The 15,636-nt window shown below is 42.6% G+C and overlaps 1 protein-coding gene across 1 annotated transcript in view; it reads left to right on the top strand.

Annotated features, from left to right (window-relative positions):
• nkd1 (NKD inhibitor of WNT signaling pathway 1) overlaps positions 1–15,636 on the top strand; it is a 35,765-nt gene extending 20,129 nt beyond the window's left edge. Inside the window, exons 4-10 of the mRNA XM_034875161.1 lie at positions 2,159–2,216; positions 5,862–5,965; positions 6,078–6,173; positions 7,908–8,055; positions 8,864–8,945; positions 9,377–9,504; positions 10,111–15,636. Coding sequence (XP_034731052.1) covers positions 2,159–2,216; positions 5,862–5,965; positions 6,078–6,173; positions 7,908–8,055; positions 8,864–8,945; positions 9,377–9,504; positions 10,111–10,640 — 1,146 coding nt within the window. The 3' untranslated portion in view covers positions 10,641–15,636. The remainder of the gene's footprint in view (positions 1–2,158; positions 2,217–5,861; positions 5,966–6,077; positions 6,174–7,907; positions 8,056–8,863; positions 8,946–9,376; positions 9,505–10,110) is intronic.

Here is a 15,636-nt window from a genome sequence, read left to right as displayed (position 1 = left end):
AATATGAATTTAAAAATACGAATATGAATACATAAAGTTACGCATACATCTTTTTGATAGTGTTCTTACTCCATAGGACTAATAATACGGCTTCCATCCATCACCACAGACAACAACCAATTATCACATTCCTCTTCCCCCTTTTTCTCATGTTCTTGGTTAACCTCTCAATAATTTTGGATCATTCATCAAAAAGCATTCAAGATGCTGTCTTTCTGTGTGTGTGTGAATGTGCTTGCATGTATGTGTCTTTGTGTGTGAGGAATGTTTTTTTTCTTTTCTTTTTCTCTGTGAGGCTTTGTGGAAACAGAGGCCAGTGTTAATGTTACCACAGTCTAACACCCCATTCAGATCAACAGGGTCCATATCTCAGGCCCATATCTGGCATCTATCTGAGTAGGTTAACACACGTCAACCAACCCTCCTTCATGACCATCCTCTTGACCTGGGTTAAATGCGAGATTGAGAAGATAAGTGTGTGTATAGCATATGGGTGCATGCTATATTAAATAAATATCATTATTGCTATAATAAGTATGCAATATTTTGTTTATTTTGTGGAGCGATGCGTCCCGTCTGTTGTGGGTGTAAATGAAGAAATAGATAGATACTACAAAATGGAACTAAAAATGGCTATAAACGGCTTCAAAAAGCTTCTGGATGAACTAGACTAGCGGGGCCTAATCCCATCCCGCACCTATTTCTCCCAGGGAGCTATCCGGCAACTTTATGAAAGGCGGTGTGGGCAGAGTTTGGAGTCGGATAGATTGAATAGTTCTCATTCACAATTCTCACTGTGCACTATATTGTTATGAATCTCATGAATATTGTTAGAAAGCGTTTTCCCATAAGTTTTGTAATTTTACATATGTTTAAAAATATTCAAATTAATAGCAATCTCGTAATATTCATAATCAATATTGCAAAATCGCAATTGGTCAATATTGTGCAACATATCTTACAAGCTAGTATAGCAGTACAGACTTCAAAATAATACTTTATCTAGTAATAAAAACAAACATCCCAGGTCCCTGCTTTAGGGTATCAGTCTATCAGTCTGCCAGCCAGTTAGTCCTATGGTTTGCTGTATTCTTTTCCAGAAGCCACCCACAGTGCTGCGGCCCGGCCGGCACTACTCGGAGGAGGGTAGGATCAGTCAATCTGACCTTCTACCTCTTTGGATTACACAGAAATCCCCTCTCACGCTGTCACAGCCTTGCCTGTGACACACACACACACACACACACACACACACACACACACACACACACACACACACACACACACACACACACACACACACACACACACACACACACCTATGAACACCCCAGCATGTCCACAATAAACACAAATGCTCCTACACTTATATCCAAGGATTGTATGAAGTTAATTATTTATATGTAATGTCAATCATCACCTATGATAAGAATAGTGTTAATATGTTTTGTCTCAGCAAAGTCTGTGTGCACTTTTTCTAGTTTTTGATCATCAGAAATGTTTTTTTGAAGTATGGTTGGGTGCACTGAAATTATGTCGCGGGTGGGTCTTTGAATGTGTGTCCGCTGGAGTATGTGCGAACGGATGTGTGCTTGAATATGGGTTTGTCAGCCCGTGAGTAATGGTTTTTTGGACAGATGACTGTAATGCCACATGGAAACCTGAGCCAGACTTTTCCATAGTGAAGCCCGGGGGATCACATGTATGGGCTGAAATATGTGCCAACAGAAACTGCCCGGTGGCGGGCATCGCTGCATCGATACCCTGCCACCGAAATAGCCCAACTACCATCCCTCTTTGAATTCCCTGCAGGGCCGGAAGTGACGGTTTAGATACTTCTTTAACAGTCTCAATTCTGACTGCCAGTCTTATGCTCAGTTGGTTTCCCTCCTGCAATTACCATGCTTTTAAACTTTCTGCTGCTGTTTAAGACCAGAGTACAGTTGTCAAATTTTGTTCATGTGTATATATATATATATATATATATATATATATACACACACACACACTGTAATTTTGATTTGGGCATGTCACTCTGTGTTGGAAAATTATGCTGTGGATTTGCACCGTTAAAGATGTTTGTTTTTTATGTGACAAAAATATGATACTTCTCCTTTATATGACGTGAAACAGTGATTTATGTGTCTTTTCTTTCTAGGAATCCATGGATGAAGCATGTGCAGAAGAGATTGGCAATGAACACTACCGTTTAGAAGGTAGGCCAATCACCAAAGGTTACATCAGCTCAGATCCAGCATTTTGGTCTCCTTTATTTTTATTAAAATGAAAACCTGCAAAAATACCATTTGCTATAGCCCTCCAGGTACTTGTGCGGTTCTTTTTTGCAGTCATTCATCCTTTCCCTTCTGCTCCACACCCATTTTCTAAGCCCCAACAATGTGCTGATGAGGCCCCCTTTACCTTCCCTCCCGCCTCTCTACCGCCTTCTTCTTTCATCCACCCGTACCCCCCTGTGGGGCTCTGCAAAGTGCCTCCATTCCTTCATGTTTTTTCCCCAATGTGATGTGATCCTGGATTAAGAGCTCTGGGAGGAAAAAGTCTCTCCCTCCCATTTAAAGACAGGATTGGACGTGAGGCGGAGGCAAAAATGAAGAGTTGAATGCGACCAGCCTAGAATTTTGAATTGTGTGAGAAATTCACTTTTATTTTAGTTCTGTTTCACTGCATAATAGAAAAAGTAGATAATGCAACTGATTTATGGAATATGAAATGGTCACTGGGCTGAACCCAAGTCTGGAACGAGCTTGTACTACAAGACAGATGTTACATAGCTAATTAAATTGGATAATCAGAACACACTGCTCTGTTTCTTAGTGAAAGGCCCAAATCATTTGCTTCAATAAAAACAGTTCATAGCTCATGTTCGAAAATTTCCATGATATGGACCTCTAAGAAAGTAAATGTTTTCACTTTAACCCATTCACTGACAGCTAGCAGTGAGAGGCAACTGTAACATTTGTGGGTGCAGAAATGTCACAATAAGTTGTAGGTGTAAGTGACCCTGATTTGCAGTGTAGACGAAACTGAGTTTTTTTAGTTTGGAATAAATTGCCTTCATGTGCACATAGCACAATTTCGTACCACCCCAGCCACAATAAGACCCAAATAATGATAGCTGTGGAGGATTTCTGATGTCTCCAGCATGAACTGCATTTAGTGCAGTGATCACATCCATTGTCAAAACATTAAAACAGAGATGAGTGAAAATGACAGAGAAAACGGTGAACGCTGAGATGATAGTATAACCAACACACATGAAAGCCGGCTTTCCACTGGGTTTAGGAACCATTTTGGTAGTAAAAAAAGAACTTGCCAGCAAAAATTGCAAAGGAAGGACAAAGGGCTGGGTGAAAATGTTAGGATCACCACACAGGCCGTCCCATTAACCTGGGCATCCCAAAATCCCCTCAGTACCCAGCACTGATTTGTTCCCAAAAATGAGGGTGTGGGGGCGGCGTGGCCCAGTTATAGGTAATACAGTAATCTAGCTAAGATGAACGTGATTGCTCACAGTGGGTGGCAGTTTCCTGACCCTGCCGCTGTTTCTGCGTGTGTGTACTACTGTATGCATGCGTGTGTAGCGTGGCTGCTGGAACAGGCTTGGCTTGGAGGGTGCCTTCTTCCGCTGCCCTCGTCTTGCCCCTAAGATCTGATGTGCAGCCAATTCCGTGGCTCAGCTCCTCTTATAAAGAGTCGGCTTATGTCTGTGGTGGGTGGGGGGGCAGAGGGGGAGGTGGGTGATAGCAGATTACTGTTACTCCTCCCGGCATTTCATTAGCTCCGAGATAAGCATCTCACCACCATATTGAGCCTGCTACGGAACAGATTTGCCCTAGCACACAATGTTCCCTTTGAGCACCTCAGATGATCAAACAGCGGGACCCCAAATGCTGCTCCTCTCCAAAAAGTTGGTAAAAGCTCCCTGGGATGATGCCTTTCATTTCTGGCATTTTCCCCCACCCAGAGATGAGACAGGTCTGCTTTGATCTGCTTTGGATCAGGAGGAAAGAAATTGGGCTGTTGTGTCTGCTCCGTTGGCGAGCAAACAAACAGTGTTTCAGATTTGACTTGGCTTAATTAATTAGTGATTCTGTTTTACAGCCGGTCTGATCTTCTTCCAAAAGGTTTGAGAATGGAACTTCAAAGTGGCAGAGGAGAGAGGAGGAGGGGAGGGTGGCAAGATAGGGTGTGGTCTGTGTGGGTTGATGTGCGATCTTCAGGACTGTGATTGGATGAGGGGAAGGGGGGGGGCTTTGTATACTCATACAAAGCTAAATGTCTTGCAGTGAAACATAAAGGAGCTGTGGCTGGGTAAAGGCTCTATCAAGCTTCTGCAGAAATATACATAAACAAGTGTGAGCTTGTTGCTTGTTGAGCTCAGTTACATGTCGTGGGTATCTGCTGTCTCATTTGTCAAACAAATGCAGGATTTCAAAGCAGAGAAGGATATCCGGTAGCATTAGGTCTGGGCCTACATCCAGTGGTGAAATTAAGGCAGGACAGACAAATGGATTATCATTGTCCACCAGGGTGAACTACCCTACAATTTTTAAATCCAAAAATACATCACCATTAACTTTGGTCACAGGCATTAACATGTGTTGTATTAACTCTGTTTTGCCAGTTTTAACAAAGAAATTGGGTAACTTGTAATAACTGATTTTATAATCAAATAACGCAGGGTGAAAACCCTGCGTTGATGCATTTCTATCAGTGGCACACGTAGATCTTTTCTGAGCTCATTAATTAGAAGTATTAATTTCCTTCCATGACACCAGTGCATTCTCAGTTTGATTCCTGTCTGGGACAACCTGTGCTATCATTGACTTCTATGGTATTTGAAATGTTGTCAGACTCAGACACAGGTGGGTCTGGCTGTCACTAAGTGCCGTTGACAGATTAATGTTCCTTCTGGACTGTCTGCCTTTACTGTATGTCTGGATGGTAATTTACAGTGAATGTCATTCCATGAAGTGATGAGCTTCCAGGGGTCTCCCATAGGCCTTTTGATATTTGCGTGCTGTTTTACAATTCACCATTTATATCCGAATGCCACCTAATATTCTATCACGTTCTCTGTTATGCCATTCAGTTTCATGTTTGACATCAGTGTGTCTCATTGGGTTATACATATATTGGATTCCAGTTCCAGTCGTGATATCACTTTTGATATAACAGTACTTTGGCTGTGTGGAAGGATGTCACTGTTGAATATGTCAATAATATTACTTTGGATAAATAAACGGATAATAAAGTGTATACAGTTCTGCTGCTTTTAGTATATTTCTACAATACAACAAATTTATTGTTGAATTAAAAAAACTGAAAGGATTTATTTCAAACATTCTTTTATTCAACAAATTAAGCATTGAAGGAAACACAAAAAGCACTTGTTACAATAAAAAGCACAATAGTGACATGTTAAAGGTCAGTTTTGTGCTCATCCTCTCTTTCAACTAACTCAAAATGTGTCTTTTGCATCTGTTTTTGTTTTTTTGCTGTCTCAGAATGTTTTAAGGTATATTGCATACATGCTAGAATAAATGTTAAGATTAATTTGAAAAATAAAATTTCAGGACCAAGCAGTGCAACAAAAACTGAGGAATTTGGATGTGTAGGTTTATTTAGAACCAGGAAACACATCTTAATTGCAGCTGCCAAACTCGGAAGTAGGAGCTTACAAGGAACACTTGAAGGCAACGACATATCCTTAGGTTAAGACTGCACCCAACGTTTCCATCCTCAGGCTCTCTCTTTTATCTTTGTGTGTGTGTGTGTGTGTGTGTGTGTGTGTGCCTCTGTGTGCCTCTCTCTGTCTGTGCATGTGTGTGTCAATGCAGTGGCTTTACCACCAGAGAAGACAGACAGCTGTTGTGTGGAGGAGAAGATGCAGGAGAGGGACAGCCAATCTCCCGCAGGGCCACAGAAACAGCTCAAGTTTGAAGTAAGTGTCAACACCCAACAAGACGTTTATTACCTCCCCTCTGGATAAAACTGGGGCAATGGCAGGACACACAAAAATACACACTGACTTACACATCTCTGTGTTGTTTCAGGAGTTGGAGTGTGCTGTGTCTGTGGAGGAGGATAACCGTCAGGAGTGGACCTTCACCCTCTATGACTTTGACAATAATGGCAAAGTAACCAGAGAGGTAATAATCCTGATTTAGCTGGAGAAATAAACCTTTGATGAATAAATAAATGAACATGTAAATACATATAAACCATTAAAACATTACCAGTAATAAATGAAAGTTGAAACGTAAAAGTAAAGTTAAATCTGTCAACAGAACACAGTAGCTGTAGTAGAAATTCCTTTAGAACACATTGTCGTGTTGTTTATCACGTACTTTGAGGCCTTTTAAAACAAATTCAGTTAATTTTATTGCATTAATGGAAATGAAAGAAACATTTCTGAATACACAGATTTTAAGTGTCCCAACAATGTTCTGGTTAGCAGCTCATAGTTACTCTTTTGTATGAGAATGAATCAATAACTTCCCGGGAAATCTTAAACGTTGCCCTATTGTGGTATCACCACACCCCCCAAAATAAAGTGAGGATAGACGTTACCCAATCTCCCTCCTAAGAACCAAATCCAGCGTCATCTGCGTGTTTCCGCTCCTGCGAGGTACCTTGTGTCTTGTGTCTGCCTGGTACAGATCTGAGAGAACATCCGGAAAGGCCCGTGTTTTTTGAGAACAACTTGAAACTGCTCTAAGAGACTGGAGCTGTCCTCTGTGCGGTTGGCTGTGCAGTTTTTTTAGCATTGCCTGTGGCTCCGTGGCTCATGAGACGGCAGGCGGCGGCTCAGAGGGGGAAAGAAAAGCTTTCCGCTCCAACTTTTTATTTATTTATTTATTATTTTTTTCATCCGTTTCCCACAAATAAAGAGAAGAAAACCAAAAATGACACTGGAAGCTTTTATTTTATTTCATTTGAATTTTTTTTCTTACAGTGTCTATGTCTTAACCCAGTATGTGGAACCCGTCCCTGAAGAATTCATAGTAGTCCTTTTTGTTATGAGTCAGAGTAGTATTGTGAGTAAAAAAATCTTCCTTCTAAAGGAAAACCCTAATGAGTTTTGCGAGACTGTATCTGTCGTTTCATCTCACATCCATACCAGGTGACATTTTGAAAGGACAATTAGCTTTTGGTTTTTCTATAAAAAGATCCAGCATAGATGTTAACACCCAAGAGGGAGTCATTATCTCAGCATGGTGCATAAACACACTCATCAGTGCAAAATATGGCTTCTAAACCGCCGCAAGAGACAGAATTATTTAACGTGAAAACAAAGCAGTCCAAATATGGACAGTTATTTGGTTCTGAAGTAAATCAGTGCTTTTTGTATGTGAATGTGCGCTTTTGTGTGTATGGTGCACAGGTGTTACTTACTATGCAGATGTAATTTCCATAATTTAAGAGACGTTGAGGAATTAAACAGAGAGTAGATAGAGTAGCACTCACCCAGCCGGAGTAAGTCTCATATCAGGTCTTCTTCTTCTACCGCCAAGACGTTTTCTTTTCATGAATTTATATCTCGTCTTTACACCCGGTCTGATCGCTTCAACTTGGAAAGCTGAACTAAAACAACTGATACCAGTGACTTTCTCTGTTAACTGTTGTTTGAGTGACTTCTTTAAATTCCTAGCTAGCATGATGCGTATGATGCAGTTTTAATGCACAAAGCTGCAGAATTCAAACAGGACAGTGATAAGAACAGCCTCCTATGTTCCTTTTTGTCTTGATTTTTGTTGTTGTTGTAAAATATTCACCCTCACCAAGGATCTACAAGATTCTTTTATTACTTGGTGATCAAATGATTCTCATCACTGTTAAATGGAAGCTGTGTATCACTCGCCTCCACCTCTTCTGTCCTGCAGGATATCACCAGCCTCCTCCACACCATCTATGAGGTCGTGGACGCCTCCGTCAACCATTCACCCAGCAGCAGCAAGACATTGCGGGTCAAGCTGTCGGTGGCTCCTGACTCCAGCCAGCGGTGGAGGACTTGTACGCAGGGTGCGGCAGGTAAAGCTTGCATGAACACAGAGGGCGGGGCGGGGGAGAAGAGAGGGCGTTTTGGGGTCCCCTTGTGTTGCCTGCTGTCAGCTCACCCAGAGATGTGTTTGTTGTTATGTAGAAAGGCGGCTGCTTCAGGCCTGTCAGAGCTTTGTTCCTCGCAGCCTCGGCATCGCTCCATCTCTCCCACTCAATGGGGTTCATTTTTAATGATGGGGGGAGTGACAGAGCTAAGAGAGGGGCCCCTCCCTTAGCGCCTTCAAATACTCTGAAAGAAACCTTAAGAGATGTGCTGAGTCCTTTTGATAACCACAGCCATTTTCCTTTTTTCTTCTCCCCATCTTTTCTACCCCCCCTTCTCAGAGCTGCCGGGAAAATAAAACTGCATTCAACCTAACTTTTCTCACTGACGACTCGGTAAACAAGTAGTCAGGGAAAAATATCTCAAAAAGTATATATTCCTGTGTGTTTGCATCCTTTTTGTTTCGGCTATAAATATCCATCAAGAGATTCAAACAGAGCGAGCTTTGAAAATATAGCCGGTTGCCTTCATGCTAATTTGAAACTGCATCAGATCTTGCGTCCTTAATAAACAATTTCTGAAGTCTGCATGTTTTTTTTCTTCATTTCATGGCTTATAAGAGGCTGGGAGTTGAAAATAGAATAAATGAAGCATTGTTGTTTTGTCTTTTCTATAGATCTTCAAAGTAAAACCCCAAAACAAAGGTTGCTTTCTTCTGAGGCTTGTGTGACTCTTGTCACGTGAGTGTGTGTGTGTCCCTTTAATAATAGCCTCCTGTCTTTCCCACATACACAGACATGTCCTACCCCAGAGAGAAAAATGACAAGTGCATAGAAGACCCCAAGAGTGCAGACAAGAAGACACGAGCACTCCTAAGGTAAACCCACCTCCCCTGTACACTTCTTTGTCTCTATTGTGCATTGTGATAACGAATATGAAGTTTATTATTATCATATTTATTTATCATGTCACCAATTATAACAGTCACTTCTTGAAAGACTTTCTCACTTAAAGTGGCTAGGGGCAGTCTTGTTGTTTGAGGAAGGATTTGAGGAGCTGCAGTTAGTTACAGCCACTGTACTAAGGAGAAGTTAACAGTGGAGGGGAGAGTCAGCCCTCTTACTGCCCTGTTCATATGCCCAGTTGATGTTTAAACCTGGGATTTTCCAGTCACAATCTCACTACTATAACAATTACTGTGCTACTGCCTGATCATAAGGAACACTTGTTTTACTTTCTCCAAACACTCGCACTGAACCTCTCTAGCCCAAACTGCTACCTAATGAGAGGTGCCGCTTTTGTCCACAGGCGCCACCACAGTGACCACCACACCCAGCCGGGCTGCCAGCGCCACTGTGTGGATGAGAACCTAGAACGCAGGAACCACTACTTGGACCTGGCAGGCATCGAAAACTACACATCCCGCTTCGGAGCCGGTGAGTGGACCAGGGCCAGGGGTTTAGAGGGGGAGGGGGGAGAGAGAAACACAGACTGGGGCCCTTTGAAGCTGCATCCAGGGGCCCTCATTACTGTGGCACCTGCTTGGAGCCATTAGGTGGAACTACCAGCCAGTACAAACATCTGGGCTCAGTCAAGCACAATACATCAAGTGTTCAAGGCTAAAGCACATCAACAGAACGGGCTGTTGTGAAGTGAAATATTAGGTTTAATAAGCAGCAGCCTTGATCTGATGGTCAGTGATGACATGTGATTATTTTAATGTTGGTCCTGTTAGGAAAGTGCTAACAGAGATCTGCTCTCTGTCACATTGAGTCAGCGTTATCCTCATGGAGAAAGAACCTAGAGCAAAGCTGCCAGAAACTTATTGTGGCGCTTTTTACAAGAACTTTATTAGTGAGCAGTTGGCACTATAATTTGCACATAATTGGTTATTTTTCTTCTGCATTTTCCAGGGTTTTGAGTGCCCAATGTAATACATTTTGACAAGTCCTGTGACTGAATTGTTGCTGTTTCTGTTTCTTTGTGTTGTTAATTTTCCTTTCTCAGTTAAAAATAAATACCTGCATCTTCCTCCTTCACAGCACCCACCACAGAGCCTACGAAGGCAGAGCCTCAGACCCGCTCATCCAACCAGACTCGTTCTCGCTCCCATGAACCAGAAAATGGCCACTCCTATTCCCACCACCGCCGCTTGCAGACTGTTGTGGACACTGTTGCTCCGGACAGCCTCCACCCCACCCGTACACGAGGCCAAGACTCTGGGAAACATGCCCTCCGTTCTCCTAAGACCCACAGCCGCATGCCTCCTGCGCAGATCAGTAGCAGGGTTATGAGGAGCCGAGGTGTCCCTCCTCCCCCGGCACTACCCAGCCAGACCCCCCCTTACCAATCCACAGCTCCCTATCGTAAGCACAAGCAGCGGTCCAAGGAAAGCCAGGGCTACAGGGCCTTAGGCTCTCAGGCTCCTGGACCAGTGGTGGAGAAGGAGCAGGTGAGGGACCTGCCCAGTGTGCTGCTGTACGAGGGGGGGCTCGCCCAAGTGGTGCAGCGGCATGAGCATCACCACCACCATGAACACCATCACCACTACCACCACTTTTACCAGTCCTGAATGTTTTACCCTGCCTGGGCCAGCTCAGCACTCCTACAGTCCCACAATACCCAACCAGGCCAGCAGACTCTGACTGCAAGCAGCTCCCTCCTCAACCCCTGGCCAACCCTGCGTTGTGCAGTACTGCCGTGCCTTTGTGGTGGACACAGAACATGGGTTGGAGAGGAGGATCATGGAAGGGATGTCCCAGTGATTTGAGGTTATTAGTCAGTGTTATAAAGAGGTTGGTCGGACATACAAATGCTCGGTTATGCAGCAGGACAGTGATTCAGGGCCAAAGTAGGGCCAACGACTGAGGATCGAGGCTGGGGCTAGAGAGGAGGCACCGGGGGACAATTTGATAAATTACCCCGAAGTTCCTGTTGCCCCCGACCCTGTCATCCTCTACATAATAGACTCTACGGCTCCACACTAGCACCACAACCCTTCCAGACCACTAAGCCAAAAGGTTTTTTAAAAGGAGGGACGAGAGGAGGAAAGACTGTGATGTAAAGACAAAAATATATGAAGGAATAGGTGTGTGTGTGTGTGTGTGTGTGTGTGTGTGTGTGTGTGTGTGTGTGTGTGTGTGTGTGTGGGCGTAGCGAGAGTGTGTATGTGAGTGTCACGACACTGGTGTCTGTTTAAATCCACTTGAAGTGCGCTCATGTGTGCGTGAGTATTTAAAGCAGGCTGACAGTCAGGTTTTTGAAGATGAAAATGAAGATTCTGATTCAAGCACGCAATACCCTGTAAGCAAAAATGGGAAGAAAAAATGTTGAAATGTTTTAAAGTAAAAAAGAACCGCGATCCCAAATCCGCTGCTACCTCCAATTTTACCCTAATTGTTTTTATAATGATTTTTTTGACTAAGCGTTCAGAGGTTATTTTCAAATTACTTCAAAACTTTTTGGAAAGAAGAGAAATCATGTCATAATCTGCAGAACTTAAGTGTCAAAAAGCTCATTACTTTTATGAACTATCATTGACTGTACATAAGGTATATATTATCAACTTTATAAGCTTTGTTGATAATGTGATATCGTTGTATTCACTATCTGAAGCTTTTATGTTTGTTTTTCTTCACAACAGCATTTTATAATACCACTCAGAGCCTCAAGACTAGAAAATGAACAACTGTATTACTTACTCAGGCTCAAACTCTTTCCTCCGTCTTTTTCTTCTTTTCTTTCTTCAACTTTCTCACAATGTGATTAGATACATAAGTGCAACTCAACTCTCAACACTGCTGTTCAGTCGCTCAACCTCTCAACACATAGAAATATTTTAAAGCATCATTTTTATTTAATTTTATGTCTATATTAATTTTATTTAAAGCTGTAGTGTGTAACTTTTTGATATTAATGAACATCCATTATATTCAAGCCATTGCAATTAATCCTCCGTGTGCTGTCCTCCGTGTGCTACTAGCAACTATGTGGAGGTTGTGTGGGGGTGGTACGCAATCACAGGCTTGTATCAGGTGGATACGCCAACAGTGTTGTTGTAATTATTTAGAATTCCTCATGGGGGAGACAGAAACTACGTACTATAGCTTTAACCTTTATTTATACAGCTAATCTAATTGAGACCCAGGGTATCCTTCTCAAGCAAGACCTGGTCAAGGCACAACAGCAATACGACACCAAGTTACAGACAGAAAGGAAAATAGGACATGAGTCATGAAGTGATAAGTGCCAAAGTGGGCCACAACCGCCACGGCAACGCTGTTAAAGTGACATGTAAATGGATAAATAATTAGGCAGCAGACCTAAATGGGATTTGTTGAAGAAATTATACCACTGCAGAGTTCTTGACCTTCCTACTTGCTGATTATTTGCACCAGTGTGATGGTACTGCAGAAATATGAATTAGAAACTGAAAAACGACCTGCAACAATTTGAGAAAACTAGAGGAAATGTATCAATGCTTTGGTCCAGTTATTCTGTGTTTCATCATACAGCAATTGCCCTTAACAGTCAGCTCTCTTTTTTTATTCAAAGTGCTCATATTATGCTTTTTGGCTTTTCCCCTTTCCTTTCTGTTATATTTCTTTTTGTGCACGGTATCAGTTTACAAAGTGAAAAATCCCACCCCAAATGGACTTACCATCTCCAACAGAAAACACTGTCCCAAACTGCTTTATTGCGGTCCAGCCTTTTCCGTGACAAACGTGTATCACTTTGTAATATGTTAAAATACTCGCCTAGCTGCCAGCGTAGCACGCCCTCATACTTTGCTTCTGACTGGCTAGTAGTCCTTAACTAGCTCCTGCGCATGTGCGACTCCCAACAAAGATGGAGCAGAAATGAGATGCCTCACTCTGTAGCTAAAACAGAGAGCTCAACACACAGGATAAAAAGAGGAGCTGCAGCCATGTTCAGTTAAACACAAATATGGTGTTTTTTGACAATTAAACCACGTAAACCTATTCTGGTAGAGCCTCAAAATACAATTATGAACTTGAAAATGATCATGATATGAACACTTTAAATTTTCCAAAGTATCAGCAGTTAAATCACACCTCCTCAGGTCCATGATACACTTAAAAACAAAGAGAGAAACTAGAGATGATGTGATCTTGACACCAGTGGATTAGAACTCTCCAATTCTGGCTCATACCTTTTGGCATAATTTGCATAAATTGAAACCAAGGTACATGCAGCCAGTTAGATTGGTTCATTCATTCATCAGTGTGGAGTTTGTCCTTTTTTAAGGAGAGTTTTTTTTGTTAATTATGCAGAGAAATATTTTGCTGAGCACGCATGTCATTTTTCAACCCCGCCCTGTCTTAGAACCAAGCAGTTATACATATTTACACCTGGTAGTTGTCCAGCGCCATGGTTATCTTTTTGGATAATTGGAATATTTTTTTTTTTTTTTACTACTTTCAGGATAGCACTTTCCGTAACTCGTTGACCACCCTTTGGCCTTGCCCAGGGGTCACGCGTCTGCTCCCGCTGTTTCCCGCTGTTTCTTCCTGTCCCCCAGCTGTCAGCAGGTCTTTCACCGTGTGCCGCCATGTGGCCTCAGAGCTCAGCCAACAAGGCTCTGTTTGTGGTGTGGCGGGGCCAGAGCTCTTTCAGCTGTCTCATTCCTCTGGTGCTGGATAACACTGGGCCCGGCCCACAGTCTCCACTAGACCCATAACTCACCGCTGCTGCTCTCCTGCCAGCACCAGGCGCTGTCTGTTCATCCTATCCCATGATGCTCTGTGGGCGCTGCCATAAACATTCAGTTGTGGAGGCCACCAACATGCGAGGCAGTGAACTGAGAACTGCAAATGTAAGGCTGTTAATCACCTTGTAGGTTCTCCAGGGTGGTAGTTAACTGATTTCTCACGGGCTATTCTTGGTGAACACACATGTTCTCTTCAGCACTAGAAATGACCTGCCCTTATGTATCCACAGTCGTTTGTTAGGGTTTAAATCCTGTGCGCAAGGGGAACCTAATCCATACAGAGAAAATGATGGCCCACCAGTGTCCAATCTCTATCGGCTATGTTTGATTGTGTTAGGTTGCCTTAAGCGTGTGCATGTGTTTTTGATGAGCAAGAATGCAGTGCATGTCTGTCTTGCCCTCAGCCCTGCAGTGTCCTCTCACAGCTGCAGGCCGTCCTTTAGCACAGGCACCAGTCAGACTGGTCATCCCACAGGACCCACCGCCCGCCCCTCCCCCCCACCCCCTGAGGGGAATCACAGCTGCGCTCCATACCTCAGCTTCCTCACTGCTGTTCCTGGACAAGAAGTCCTCGCTGCTGGAGCCCTCACACAACTGTAACACCTTTTGTCAAGGGTTTCCTCTCACCCGAAACAGTGTTGATACCAGCGTGACTCTCCAAATATAAGCAGTGTGGAATTGGTAGCCTGGTTTTCTGGTCCTGCCGGGTGGTCCGAATCGACACGGTGAGCCAGGGCTTCTGAAGGAATTTGGGTGAAAGGATCAGGCAGACCCACAGCCAGGTTGCAATTTTTAAACTTTTTTGACCCTGAGAGAGTTCTACTGAACTGAAAGGACTTGATTTATTGCCCTGCTTCACATTCATACAATGACCTGAACTCACATCTGAAAGCTGTCCACTAGAAACACACTTTCATACTGCTGACTTCAGCCCTGCAGCATCACAAAAGCAACTGGGGGGGGTCACATACCTTGCTCAAGAGCACCTCTACAGTATTTGTTGAGAGTTGGGAAAGCTGGGAAGTTGAGAAATTCTTTCCTCAATTTTGTCACAGACTGTACAAAATGCTCTTGGAAAAAAAAGTCCTTTAGAAACCTGTTTAACCTTCAGGCTGCCAATCAAAATTTTTCTTCTGCCTTTCATCATACCCTGGCAATATATAGATATTTTGGGATCAGAATAATAAAAATATTAAGGTTTTCAGTCATCCGTTATCCATGTAAATCTATCAGAATGTTAATTTTTTCCATTATATATATTGTTTTTATTTCAAACGATCAATGCCTCTCACAACCATTTTTTTCATCATCCTCCATCTTCAGTCCTGTTGTATAGAGTCCTGGGTATTCAGAGCCACACCTTCATGTTAATACAATATGTATTCCACCACTAATTTGCTTTGAAGATCATGTATTAACATTTAAAAAAAAAAAACAGCTGTACATAGTGTACTGCAGAAAGGATAAGCCAGTATCATGTAGAAAGAATATAAGGCATATTTATAATAAAAAAAACTGTTAAGCTATCTCACTTGCCTACTGTTAGCTAGTACTCCAATATCCACCATGCCAATCCCACAAAGCAGGGAGGATTTGTTACCTGTCTATCGCACAAGCTGTTTCTCTCTCTCCACATGCAGAAACACTTTCACTTGGTGTTGTACAAGAAAGTTGTTTAGCACTAGCTGTTTCTCCGTTTTTCCTTTCCCTCCTAATGTTTTATTTCTTTGTTTAGTTTATATAGATTGTATTTGATTAATTCCTTTATTTATTTGATAGCAGATCTGTGCCGAGGGAAAATACCCTTTTTATCATTAAAATATGAACCTGTTCCTTA

This window comes from Etheostoma cragini, chromosome 1 (genome assembly GCF_013103735.1).
Source record: "Etheostoma cragini isolate CJK2018 chromosome 1, CSU_Ecrag_1.0, whole genome shotgun sequence".
Taxonomy (NCBI): domain Eukaryota; kingdom Metazoa; phylum Chordata; class Actinopteri; order Perciformes; family Percidae; genus Etheostoma; species Etheostoma cragini.
This window is presented reverse-complemented; position numbering and strand designations above follow the sequence as displayed.